At 47.6% G+C, this 14,573-nt stretch overlaps 1 protein-coding gene across 3 annotated transcripts in view; it reads left to right on the top strand.

The window, feature by feature from the left end:
• The window catches only part of LOC141099132 (polymeric immunoglobulin receptor-like), a 158,042-nt gene that overhangs the window by 137,669 nt on the left and 5,800 nt on the right, over positions 1–14,573 (top strand). For all 3 annotated transcript variants that reach the window (XM_073587264.1, XM_073587262.1, XM_073587263.1), the window contains exons 9-10: positions 4,836–4,955; positions 5,052–5,074. In XM_073587264.1, coding sequence (XP_073443365.1) covers positions 4,836–4,955; positions 5,052–5,074 — 143 coding nt within the window. The remainder of the gene's footprint in view (positions 1–4,835; positions 4,956–5,051; positions 5,075–14,573) is intronic.

The raw sequence follows: 14,573 nt of genomic DNA, 5'->3' as shown, positions 1-14,573 counted from the left end.
TGATCTTTTAGTCACCATTTTTTTATTTTCCCAAGGGTACCAGGAGAAATTGGACCCCAAAAGTTGTTTTCCAATTTGTCCTGAGTACGCTGCTACCCCATATGTGGGAGAAAACTACTGTATGGGCACACGTCAGGGCTCGGAAGGGAAGTAGTGACGTTTTGGAATGCAGACTTTGATGGAATGGTCTGCGGGTGTCATGTTGCCTTTGGAGAGCCCCTAATGTACCTAAACAGTGGAAACCCCCCACAAATGACACCATTTTGTAAACTAGACCCCCCAAGGAACTTATCTAGATGTGTGGTGAGCACTTTGACCCCCCCAGTGCTTCACAGAAGTTTACAACGCCCGGGCGTGAAAATAAAAAATTCGTATTTTTTCCACAAACATGATCTTTTAGTCACCATTTTTTTTATTTTCCCAAGGGTACCAGGAGAAATTGGACCCCAAAAGTTGTTTTCCAATTTGTCCTGAGTACGCTGCTACCCCATATGTGGGAGAAAACTACTGTATGGGCACACGTCAGGGCTCGGAAGGGAAGTAGTGACGTTTTGGAATGCAGACTTTGATGGAATGGTCTGCGGGTGTCATGTTGCCTTTGGAGAGCCCCTAATGTACCTAAACAGTGGAAACCCCCCACAAATGACACCATTTTGTAAACTAGACCCCCCAAGGAACTTATCTAGATGTGTGGTGAGCACTTTGACCCCCCCAGTGCTTCACAGAAGTTTACAACGCCCGGGCGTGAAAATAAAAAATTCGTATTTTTTCCACAAACATGATCTTTTAGTCACCATTTTTTTTATTTTCCCAAGGGTACCAGGAGAAATTGGACCCCAAAAGTTGTTGTCCAATTTGTCCTGAGTACGCTGACACCCCATATGTGGGAGAAAACTACTGTATGGACACACGTCGGGGCTCGGAAGGGAAGCAGTGACGTTTTGGAACGCAGACTTTGATGGAATGGTCTGCGGTTGTCATGTGCGTTTGGAGAGCCCCTGATGTACCTAAACTATTGAAACTCCCCACAAGTGACCCCATTTTGGACACTAGACCCCCCACGGAACTTATCTAGATGTGTGGTGAGCACTTTGAACCCCCAAGTGCTTCACAGAAGTTTATAACACTCGGACGTGAAAATAAAAAAATCATTTTTTTTCCACAAAAATGATATTTTTGCCCCCAATTTTTTATTTTCCTAAGGGTAACAGGAGAAATTGGACCCCAAAAATTGTTTTGCAATTTGTCCTGAGTAGGCTGATACCCTACATGAGGGGGTAAAACACTGTTTGGGCGCATAGCAGAGCTTGGAAGGGAAGGAGCACCATTTGACTTTTTCAACTCAGAATTGGCTGGAATTGAGATCAGACGCCATGTTGCATTTGGAGAGCCCCTGATGTGCCCAAACAGTGGAAACCCCCAATTCTAACTCCAACCCGAACCCCAACACGCCCCTAACCCTAGCCCTAACCCTAGCCCTAACCCTAGCCCTAACCCTAGCCCTAACCCTAGCCCTAACCCTAGCCCTAGCCCTAGCCCTAACCCTAACCCTAGCCCTAACCCTAACCCTAACCTAACCCTACCCCAACACACCCCTAGCCCTAACCCTAGCCCTAACCCTAATGGAAAAATGGAAATAAATACATTTTTTTTATTTTATTATTTTTCCCTAACTAAAGGGGTGATAACGGGGGGTTTGATTTACTATTTATGGCGGTTTTTATGTTTGGCGGCTGTCGCACGCTAAAAGACGCTTTTTATTGTAAAAATAGTTTTTGCATCACCACATATTGAGAGCTATAATTTTTCCGTATTTTGACCCACCGAGTCATGTGAGGTCTTATTTTTTGCGGGACGAGTTGACGTTTTTATTGGTACCATTTTCGGGCACGTGAAATTTTTTGATCGCTTTTTATTCCGATTTTTGGGACGCAGAATGAACAAAAACCAGCGTTTCATGAATTTCTTTTGCGGGGGGTGCGTTTACACCGTTCCGCGTGCGGTAAAATTGATAAAGCGCTTTTATTCTTCGGGTCAGTACGGTTACAGCGATACCTCATTTAGGTCGTTTTTTTATGTTTTTGTCGGTTTTATGCAATGAAAACTATTTTATATAAAAAATAATTATTTTTGCATCGCTTTATTCTGCGAGTTATAACTTTTTTATTTTTTTGCTGATGATGCTGTGTGGCGGCTTGTTTTTTGCGGGACAAGATGACGTTTTCAGCGGTACCATGGATATTTATATGCGTCTTTTTGATCTCGCGTTATTGCACTTTTTGTTTGGCGGTATGATAATAAATCATTATTTTTTGCTTCGTTTTTTATTTTTATTTTTTAAGGGGTTCGCTAAAGGGGTTAACTAATGGGACAGTTTTATAGGGCAGGTCGTTACGGACGCGGCGATACCTAATATGTGTACATTTATTGTTTTTTTTTTTTATTATTTTAAAAAAATGAATTTATTGGGGAATATTTTTTTTTTTTTTACTAATTTATTTGGCGATTTTTTTTAATTTATTTTTACACTTTTTTTTAAATTTTTTTTTACTTTATTACATAGTCCCAGGTGGGACATCACTGTCCTGTGACAGATCGCTGATCTGTCACATCACAGATCACTGTGACAGATCAGCAATCTGTCACAGGCAGTGCACAAGGCTTCCTCATGCCTGCGCTTTGCAGGCACTGAGGAAGCCAGCTTCCCCAGGCCCCCGAAGGCCCCCGTCGCCATCTTGGATTCGGGGGCCTGGAGGATAGGAGTCCCCCGCAGCAGCGCTGCACATTGCGCTGCCGTGGGGGGCTCAGGGAAGCACGGAGGGAGCCCCCTCCCTGCCGATGCTTCCCTTTAACTCCCGGTACACCGCGATCGCGTTTGATCGCGGTGTGCAAGGGGTTAATGTGTCGGGGGCGGTCCGTGACCGCCCCTGACACATTGTGCCGGGTGTCAGCTGTGATAATCAGCTGACACCCGGCCGCGATCAGCGGCGCTCACCACGTGGGCGCCGCTGATCGCGGTAGACGTACTATCCCGTCCCCGGTCATACGGGCCCGGGTACCGTGGACGGGATAGTACGTCTCATGTCAGGAAGGGGTTAAAATCGCTCAGGGTGTGTGACTCCCCTGAGTACTGTGGTAACCAGGCCGCTCCTGGTATATATGGCATTGATAGCGGCATTATTGAAGCTGCGGCTGCGACTGCCGCTGAATCTTCACCCGCATTGGGCATTTTCTTCCTGTTTTTCACTTGCTCACAATAGAGCGCAGCACCAGCTTCACTGGCATGCCCCTCTGTGCTCGCACGCACTGTGTGATGCAGTTATGGCGGTTATTTGAAAGCGCATTAAAGTCTCTAGCACTCAATTTAATAAAGTCTATGGCGCACAGTACGCAGCTTTGCCAGGCTCCTTGTACCTAACTTTGCTAGGCTCGCTAAATCCTGTTCGTGACGCTAGTTGGAGCACCCCGTGGGGCCTGGGTGTACTCAGTACCGGGCCCGTCGACTTCCATGGGGGACGGTGTCACGGTGGCGGCGAACCGGTCCGTGGCCCAGAGGCGTCCAGTAATAAAATAGGGGAAAGTTGTGTGGTATTTATGTGGTAAAAAATGAAAATAAAGTTATTAGATGGTGAAATACGTGATGCCACCTGTGATATTCTAGTCAGAGGTGACCAGCGCTGCGGTGTTGCTTCTCTGGGATGGATGTTGGGTGCAGCTATGATGTTGTAGCCCTCCACAGGTAGGGCTGTAGTCCCAGGGCAAAGAGGTTAAATAAATAGTAAAAATGGCTGTAAATGTTGGGGTGCAGATAAATGAGAGAAAGACACAGAGAGGTGCAGTTTCTTTACCTTTTACTGGTAATAGGTTGCAGTCCAGAGTACCACATACAGGTGATGGAATGAGTCCGGCTCGCCTGGAGGCATTCAGGGGATCCACCTTGCCAGGTGGGAATTTAGGACCTTCCTTTCTGCGCTATGTGTGTGGGTCTCCGCTGTATATAACTATGCTGCGACCCTCTATTCATGATGGTTTCACTAACCTGTACGGCTGTCAGCGTGAGCCTATTCCACGGGTACTGTTCTCTTCACTGTCGGCCCCGGGCTCCTTATCCACTGCCGTACCCTCAGGTGATAAATGTGCACAGGAATTTACAATTCCCTGTACTTTCAGATTCGGCTATCAGGGCGTACAGCTCCTGTCAGCCTAGGACTCTGATGTCCCTTTTCTCTTTATTAGCGCTTCACTCAGGGGTCTGCTATATGCAGTATTTTAGCTTCCCTAGAGTCTCTCAGTCTCTGCTCATGTCCTTTCCCTCTTCACAGATCAGCTCTGCTTATTGAGCTCCTCTCAGATTAGCTCCCTGTCTTCATCTGACAGGATCTTCCAGAAAGATCTCTTTACCTCACGTCCTCACGTTTAACTGTCATTTTTCCTCACAGCTCACAGCTGTTTCGTTTCTTCGTTTCCATGACAACTCCCTCAGCTGATTTTCCCTTTTCTGCCTCCAAGCATGACTTTACCCATTAGAGGGAGGTAATGTCACTGTGACAACCGGACTCTGGGGTGTCACAGTGCCAAACCTAGATAATTCGAATTTCAAAAGGTTTGATCATACCTCTTGTGTTGTTTTGATATAACCCTCAATAATACCGTAAAACATTGTGGTTCAGACGTCTATTAATGAGTCTTTCCTTCATCTGAATCAATGTCAACTCCACTTTATAGCATATTTAAATAGTTAGTAAAATATAAAAGTTGATAAGGATGATTGTATTCAGACTACAACGTGTGTGATCATGATTGATCATTTATTTGTTTCTATTTGTTTGTAAAAGATTTGGTTTCTGTCGGAAGCTACAGAACTAACATAAGTATGACTGACCTGGATAATGTCATAGGCAAGGACAACCATGCTGTTACTGATACACAGGAAACTAATGTCAGTCACTCAAAAGGTAAGAATTAAACAATTTAGTTGACTCCTTTAGAATCACATACAGAATATTTGTAATAATTTTCTTCCTTATTAACTCTGATTCATTATATTCTAGATGGAGAAAAGAACAAGAAAAAGGTAAATGACAATCTGTAACATTTTACAAAAATATTTAAAATTTTATAAGCCAGGCCACTCAGATGTGAATTGTCCATGCATGTGCTGGGGGTACATGTTTTGGTTACTATTTAGGAATTTAGGAAGTATATGACATATCACATGAAGTCTTGTGTAATAACGTCATACATAGACAAATTATCAAAAGAAATGTCAAGCTTGCAATAGTGGGGGGAATCTGAGTCAGCACTAACAGATCTGAGTATTATTATGGAACCACTTTCAAATAATAAGCGAGTGCAAGCTATACTAATGTTATGTCAGGGAATTGCAATGTACACAGTTGCTTAACAGTGGTGTAACTAGAAGGAAGATGGAATCATACGACTTCGTGAATCATCTGATAGGAAATAGACACTGGTGAAAAATGAATGGCTCTAATCAGCTACAACTTAATAGCACATTATTATTTCAGAATCTGAACCCAAGAGGCGTATCTAGGCTTTCTGGCACCCGGGGCAAGAATTTGGTTCGGCGCCACCCCCCCAAGTACATATGCGACTTGCACACTTAGCCATGTATCCACTAGCTGCTCTCCCTAATGCTCTCAATGTTCAGTAAAAAACTGAAAGCAGGAAGAGAAGCTCGTTGTCACAGGACCATAACTATGAAAATTGCATATGAGTTAAGTGTCCATGTGATGAGTACTGGAACCTGCAGAGCTGAATCCTGACATTGCAGCTTCTGAATTCTCACAACTAATGCACTGTACACTTTTAGGATTCTCCCTTGCCGATGTACAGTCATGTCCGCACAAGTATGTGATTTGTATGCTTCTGGCCACATTCCGACTAGACGTGCCTAGCCTCGCTCTGTTCATTTTCTTTGAGTGAGGTCACACATGTTTAGTCAGCATGTGACCGCATGTATGTAAATTACCGGCATGAGAGAATCCTGACAGCGTTCAGTGAGCACTGTGAGAATTCAGAAGTCTGCAGTCACATAGAATGACTGCAGACTCAGCACAAACCTGGACAACCCCTTTAATGCTCCTAACAAATAAAAACATGAGAATAAGTCAGTATCACAAATAACATTTACATCCAGGTACCTTATAGATGACGTCGTCTCTGGAGTCATTCTTCTTTTCTTCTTCTTGTCCAGACCCCATGATGAGTTTTCTCATCCACAGCCATTTCTGCAGACTTCCATCTTCTCCAGTCTTGTGCATCAAATCGCCACACGACGTCCTTAAAGATACACGTGTCATTATAATGCTCCTGAATAAAAATATCTGCAATATACTGTCACCTCACACTATCTCCTCTAATATCCCACCTGTTCACCATACTGTCTCCTCATATATTTACCCCCTCACTCTCTATACTCTCTGCTCACACATACCCCCGACTCCCCATACTGTTCTTGCACACATGCCATCACCCTCACTCCCCATAGTGTGTCCACATACATTAACCCGTTTGCTCCCCACAATGTCTGCACCCATCCCCCATACTGTTTCCTCATACATACTCTTCATTTTGTATCCTCAAATCTCCCCACACACATTAAATCCCCCCATCCCCAATCCCCCACACACATTAAGTACCCCCCATCCCCACTCCAAATCCCCCCATACACATTAAATCCCCCATCCCCACTCCAAATCCCTCACACACATTAAATAACCCCCCATCCCCACTAGAAATCCCTCACACACATTAAATAACGCCCCATCCCCACTCCAAATCCCCCCATGCATTAAATAACCCCCATCCTCACTCCAAATCCCCCCACACTTTAAATAACACCCCATCCCCACTCAATAACCCCGGTCCCTACTCCCAAATCCCCCAACACATTATGTACCCCCACTCCAAATCCCCCCACACATTAACCCCCCTTCCCCACTCATTATCCCGCCACACATTAACCCCCATCCCCACTCATTAACCCCCCACACATTAACCCCCATCCCCACTCATTAACCCCCCACACATTAACCCCCATCCCCACTCATTAACCCCCCACACATTAACCCCCATCCCCACTCATTAACCCCCCACACATTAACCTCCATCCCCACTCATTTACCCTCCACACATTAACCCCCATCCCCACTCATTAACCCCCCACTCATTAAACCCCTTCCCCCCTCATTAACCCCCTTCCCCACATTAACCCCCATAATGTCCTCAGGTTTCCCCCTCCTCCCCCCATATGTTCCTCATCTTTCTCGACCACACCACATGAATATGTCTGCACCCTGGCCTTGCTCCGAGTCCTCACACACTGTCCTTAGTAAATTTACTCCCCCTACTCCCTCCCTATCCATTCCATGGGACTCTGCAGCCATCCCCCAATCTTCCCTTGCACAGTCGGTGGTGTCTTCAGCTACCCGTCTGGAGCACTTACCGCACCAACCGCAACGCTGCCTCACTGCCCGAGTCTTCACCTCTGAAGAGCCGGCGTGTGACATCAGCAGCGTGATCATGTGACCTGATCACGCTGCTTGCGCATGCAGAAGTGCCGGCGGCGGGGAGGCGCCGCTGGTAGTGGTGGCGCAGCGGCGCTTATGGGCGGCAGAATGCCGCCGACGGGGAGTCTCCTCTTTGGACCGCCGCATCAGGCAGCCCGATGGTGCCCCCCGTTGGCTGCGCCCGGGGCAAATGCCCCGGCTGCCCCCCTGGATACGCCCCTGCTGAACCCTTTAGTGTTGTATTGGGCCAGTCTGCTACTGCTTGGAATCTCTATTTGGTTAATTTTTCTGAATTTTAACCCCTTCACGCCGCAGCCCATTTTTGTTTTTGCGTTTCTATTTTCTGTTCCTCTGCTTCCCAGAGCCATAACTTTTTTATTTTTTGATCAATATGGCCATGTGATGTCTTGTTTTTTTGTGGGATGAGTTGAACTTCTGAATTACACCCTTGATTTTACCATATAGCGTACTGTAATACGGGAACAAAAGTGCAGTACAAAAATAGTGCAATTCGCCAGCTGTTTTTTATTTTTTTTACCATGTTCACCAAATGCTAAAAATTACCTGGCATTATGATTTTCCAGGTCATTAGGAGTTCGTATATACCAAACATGTCTAGGCTCTCTTTTATTTAAGTGGTGAAAAAAACGTTAGTTAAAAAAATAAATAAAAAAATTGCGCCATTTTCCGATAACCGTAGCGTCTGCATTTTTCATGATCTGCGGCTGGGTTAGGGCTTATTTTTTGCATGCACTAATACAGCACAGAAAGAGGACTTGAAAATCCTCCAATAATAGAAAACAGCAAAGGAGCAACAAAAACCGGTACAGGCCTCCAGACAGGATGCTGTGGACCCATATAATTAAGATAGCAACACAAGTGCAAGAATACCAATGAAACAACCGCTCGCAGCCTACCAACACATGGAGGGGGCGGTTGCCTGGTATGTTGATGCACAAAAAACTTGTATGCGGCGCTGTTCACACTATGGCCATGCACAGCATCCAGGCCAGCCTAGTAGTGACACCCTTCTATTAGCTCAGGCGGGCTGGCCCAGCACTATCAAAATGCATGCCATGTGAACAGACACCGCAGTTTACAAGACCAAATGGGCCCAACTGCACCCTGAATAAAAAGTGCAAAAAACACATTTAAAAAAAAAAAATGTGGAGTATTAGCTGATATTTTGGCCAAAATACGTGAGCCCGTAACCTGCGTCAAAGATCTCCACGTTTACGGGTACCTAACACTAAATACTAACACTAATAAGTGATAGTACATTTGTCTGGAGGCCTGTACGGGTAAACCTTGTTGCTTATTTTTTGCATGCCAAGCTGACGTTTTTATTGACACCATTTTGGTGCATTGAAATGCAATGTTGCGGCAACCAAAAAAACATAATTCTGGCCTTTTGACTTTTTCCGCTACTCTGTTTACCAATCGGATTAATGCTTTTTATATCTTGATAGATCTGCCAATTCTGAATGCGGCAATACCAAATATGTGCATTTTTTACTTATTTTTAATTGTTTTATTTTGAATGGGGTGAATGGGGGGTGATTTGAATTTTTATATTTTTTCTATTTTTTTATATTTTTAAAAACTTTTTTTTTACTTTTCACTTGCTTCAATAGTCTCCATGACAAACTAGAAGCTGCAATTTTCTGATTGCCTCTGCTACACACAGGGGATGATCAGATCGCCTGTGTGTGGCAGAAATACTCACTATGAGCGCCGACAGATGTTCAACTATTCTAGTCTTCAGCTTCCTTGATGTACAACCTATATAGGATTTATTACACAAAGTGCAATCAATTATATACACCACAAAATATGAATAACAATTAATAAAACTATTTATTCCATATGATTTGGAATTGTCATTATTGTGAAAAATTTTAGATTTCACCATGTGTTTACAAGTCCTACAATTATTCCCTCCACATTTATAGTTCCCTTTATTATCTAACCACGTACCAATATTTATTCGTGACGAAAACAAACTGGGAGATAAAATATTACCTAAAGTGGGGGCTCTACGTGCTACCACATTACAACCATTTTCCAAGACTGTTGCCAATACAGGATCTTCATATAACAATGGTAAAAATTTATTTATGATTCCTTTAATTTCGTTAAATTGGGAACTGTATTGAAAACATACAAAGAGACTATTAGACATGGTGATTTTTTTCTCTTTCTTATTTTCTGATATAGAACCATCATCCCTTACTAAATTTAAAGCCCTATTCAACATCCAATTAGGATAATTTCTGTCACTCAATTTATTACAGGATTTGAACAATTCCTGCTGTAAACCATTGTTATAATAAATTTAGTAAGGGATGATGGTTCTATATCAGAAAATAAGAAAGAGAAAAAAATTTGCGCCAGTCACTCGCATCACTACGGTCCAGAGTGTCGGCGGCAGCGCTGTATATTGAGATGTGAGACTTGTGCGAGTTTCTCGCATCACACTTGCAATTGTGACCCCAGCCTTAAAGAGAGCATATACGAGTTGTGGAGGACACAACACAGGACCCGTTCCTCCCACGTCACCAATGTGGCGTAACTACACAGGCACAACTCTCCGGCGCCCCCTTGGTCTCTCAGGTCAGTAATGGAACTGCACCTAGAGCAAATGGCCGCCGGGGAGGATGTCCTGTTACCCGCTGGGTATTCTAAGATTCATGATCAGAGTAAAAGCATCAGCCCAATATTAATTTTATAGTTTAATTGCCTTAAGGGCGCACTAGATAATTACAGAAATATGCAGAAAGCTATACAATGGAATTACAGTGGATTTGCAGTCAGAGTAAAATGTAACAATAAGGGTACAAGACTTAGAGATATTAAGCTGGAGGTCAATTTACCAGATTGAAGGGTGCATGTGGGTGCTGGCAGCTCTGCAGTCCACAGGTACAAGAATCTTAGTTGCCGGACAGATCCCCAAAGCACGGGTCGCTGCTCCCCTTGGCAGGTCTGTCCCAAGTTCCTTCTTAGATCACCATCGTCTGGTTCTTTTGTGTGAGTGTCTGTCTCTCCCATGGGCTGCTAGTTCTTAAACACGCTAGGTTCCTCCCCCTGTGTCAGAGGGTGGGCTAATAATCTCCACCCTTTAGCTCTCTGCAGAACTTATTCCCAATATCTAAGAAAGGGGGTAACTTTCAACAGCATGATCGGATCAGGACATGAGAGGTACCAATGAATGTGGTTTGTTTTGCCTGTCGTGTGGAGAGCAAACATGGCCCCATTGGGTCACTGTGGAGGGCCAATCTATGTATCTCAGGTCCCAGAACCCTAACCGACTCAGGAGTCACACTGCCAGATGCGCGATTTCCTCAGGGTCACTCGGATATTTTTCATGAGTCCATAACTCGAAAGATGTGCTCATAATCCATGATCCTAGGATGGAGCCGGAGAGACGGGGAGAGACAATGGATGTGTATTTCTGTGTCTAGCTGGCAGGTACCTTCTAATTGAAGCCCTCAGGCATCTTCCTGCTCCATTCTGGCGTGGCTCCTTACCTAAGCTTTGAAGTTCTGTTTTGGGCCTAATCTCATTATCATACTAAACGGCCTTGCTATTCAGCATTGGAATGCTAAATCCTGCTTTCTTCAATATGCTTACAGGCCCTGGGGGGGTAGGAACAGTTAACTCCTTCATCACACCTCCCTGCTTTAGAGGGAGCTAGGGGGTATCACATTCCTGTGTTCCCCCTTCCACACCCTCTCCTTGCCGGGACAACCCATCAGCGTTACCATGGTCCCTGCCTCTTTTGTAGCGAATGGTGAAGTGATACTGTTGGAGAGCGAGGCTCCAACGTAGCAACCTCCCATTCATCCCAGACACCGTTTGTAACCATCTGAGGGTGTTGTGGTCTGTTTCCACGGTGAATTGGCATCCGTACAAGTATGGATGCAGATGCTGCAGGGCCCACACAGTTGCCAGACATTCCTTCTCCATCGTGGAATAGGCCACTTCCCTCGGCAGGATCTTCCGGCTCAGGTACAGAACGAGGTGTTCATAGCCCGTAGAGTTGACCTGGCTGAGCACAGCACCGAGGCCGAAGTCGCTGGTGTCGGTCTGCACTACGAACGGCCGCGTGAAGTCGGCTGCCTGTAGTACAGGAGAGCTAGAAAGGGCGGTCTTGAGCACTTGGAAAGCTGTCTCGCATGCGACTGTCCAGTCTACTGCGACGGGCAGCCTCTTCTTGGTGAGGTCTGTCAGGGGCTTGGCCAGGGCACTATAGTGTGGAACAAACCTCCTATAGTACCCAGCAGTCCCCAAGAAGGACATCACCTGCTTCTTGGTCCTGGGGGTGGGCCAGGATGCGTTGGCATCCACCTTCCCGGGCTCTGGCTTCAGAGCTCCCCCACCTACCCGGTGTCCCAGGTAGTGGACCTCACTCATACCCAGCTGGCATTTTTCCGGCTTAATGGTCAAGCCTGCTCGCTGGATCCGCCTGGGCACCTGCGCCAGGTGCTCTAGGTGATCTTCCCAGGTGGGACTGAAGATGGCAATGTCATCTAGGTACGCGGTTGCATACCCTTCCAGTCCCTTGAGCAGCGTGTTGACCATCCTCTGAAAAGTGGCAGGGACATTCTTCATGCCGAATGGCATCACCGTGGACTCGTACAGTCTGAATGGGGTGATAAATACAGAGCGTTCCTGTGCCCCAGGGGTCAGGGGAATCTGCCAATACTCCCTGCTCAGATCCATGATGGTCAGGTACTTGGCCCTGGCCAGTTGATCGAGCAGGTCATCGATGCACAGCATTGGGTACGCATCGGTGACCGTCACAGCGTTGAGCCCCCAGTAGTCCACGCAGAACCGCGTAGTTCGGTCCTTTTTAGGGACGAGGACTACAGGCGAAGCCCACGCGCTGTTGGACACTTGGATCACCCCCAGCTTCAGCATCTCGTCTATCTCTTTGCGCATGTGCTGCTGCACATCAAGAGAGACCCGATATGCTGAATGCCAGATCGGGGGGTGATTGCCGGTGTCCACGTCATGGACGGCTGTCTCAGTCCTTCTGAGCAGGCTGCTGAACAGCTCCTGGAAGGGGTGTAGGGTGACCCCAGCTGGGAACGCTGGTCCTCCGAGAGCTGGTGGCCAACCCCCACATCCTCGATGGATCCACCCGCCTTGGCTTGAGTGAGCAGATCCAGGAGGGTTTCTACCTCTCCTTCCTCGGGAAGGTTGCACACTGGGTGGGCACAAGCCTCCCGCTCATGATGGGTCTTCATCATGTTCATGTGGAAGGCCTTCCTCCTTCCATGGGCGTGGTCCAGGGTGACCAGATAGGTGACAGCGTTGAGCCGCTGGTGCACGAGGTATGGACCCTCCCAGGCCGCCTGAAGCTTGTTTTGAGGTATGGGGACCAGTACCCACACCTTTTGACCCACCTCATAGGTCCGCTCACAAGCATTCTGGTCGTACCACTGCTTCTGGTCAGCCTGGGCTTGGGCCATATTGTCATGCACAAGCCGTGTCAAGGCCATCACTCTGTCCCGGAAGCGCACGACATACTCAATGACTGACACTCCAGGGGTGGCCAAATCCCCTTCCCATGCTTCCTTCACCAGAGCAAGGGGCCCCCGTACACATCACCCATACAGGAGCTCAAAGGGGGAGAACCCCGCTGAGGCCTGTGGGACCTCCCGGTAGGCAAGCAGCAGGTGTGGGAGATATCGCTCCCAGTCTCTCCCGTGGGAGTCTACCAACATCTTCAGCATCTGCTTTAAGGTGCCATTGAACCGCTCACACAGGCCATTGGTCTGTCGGTGGTATGGGCTGGCTACCAGATGTTGCACCTGTACCTGCTTACAGAGAGATTCCATCAGCTGCTACATGAACTGGGTCCCTCTGTCGGTGAGCATTTCCTGGGGAAACCCCACTCTGGAGAAAATCTCCAGTAAGGCAGTGGGCACTTTGTCGGCCCGAATGGACAACAAAGCTACTGCCTCCGGGTACCGGGTGGCATAGTCCACTACCATTAGTATGAAGCATTTCCCAGAGCAGCTGGGAGTGGACAGAGGTCCAATGAGATCCACAGCCACCCTCGAGAAAGGCTCTTCGATGATGGGCAGAGTTACCAGTGGGGCTTTGGGGCGCCGCCCCGCCTTCCCCACCCTCTGACAGATGTCACATGAACGGCAGTAGGCAATCACCTCGGTCCTCATTCCCGGCCAGTAGAAATGCTGAGCTAGCCTGGCCCTGGTTTTGGTGATCCCTAGGTGTCCGGCCATGGGAATCTCGTGTGTGATCCGCAACAATTCTGCCCTGAATGGATAGGGTACCACTAACTGTCGGTCCCTGGGCCATGCCTCCGGTGAACCCGGCTGGACCGTTACCCGGTACAGCCGACCCTGGTCCCAGACCACTCGCTCACAGTCGGACTCCAGGGGAGGATGTGCCGCCTGCTCCTTGATAGCTTTCAGGCTAGCGTCAGCTTCCAATGCTGCCTGAAATCCCTGCCAAATTTTCCTGCCAATGTGTTGCTTGGGACCAATTTGGAGCGGCTAGTGTCTCACTTACACTACACACACAGGGCTCACAGTGAGGACAAGTGGGAAGACTGCTACATCGTGGCAAGAATTGACGAAATGGCCACATCCTCTGTCAGCTCCCCGGGATCTGTCTCCTGGCCGCTGTCTGACTCGGCAGCCACTTGGTCGGAGAGGGGGAAACCGTCGGACCTCCGCCAGGCTCCTTGGGCTCCAGCGCTCCTACTCCTGGTAACAGCGGCCACGCCTGCTGAGACCACAGGTAGCGCCTGCTTCCCCTCGGCCCCCGACCAAGTCGCCGGGTCAGGCAGACTTCCCTGGCCTCCTGACATCCCGAAGGCGGGGAACTCCTGCCCTGGGGTCTTACCTGGTGGCTCCTCTCCCGGGATAACCCCTCCCCCCATGGCCTGTTCCTCTTTCTGCAAAGGCCCTAGACTCAGCAGGCTGGATTCACTTAGGGGCCCTACACTGCCCATAGCAGCCCCTCCCTCCACCTCTGAGCTCTCCCCTGCAGTCTTCTCACCTGTCCTCA

This window comes from Dendrobates tinctorius, unplaced genomic scaffold (assembly GCF_039654945.1).
Source record: "Dendrobates tinctorius isolate UK_male_01 unplaced genomic scaffold, ASM3965494v1 ptg000098l, whole genome shotgun sequence".
NCBI classification, from domain to species: Eukaryota; Metazoa; Chordata; class Amphibia; order Anura; family Dendrobatidae; genus Dendrobates; species Dendrobates tinctorius.
This window is presented reverse-complemented; position numbering and strand designations above follow the sequence as displayed.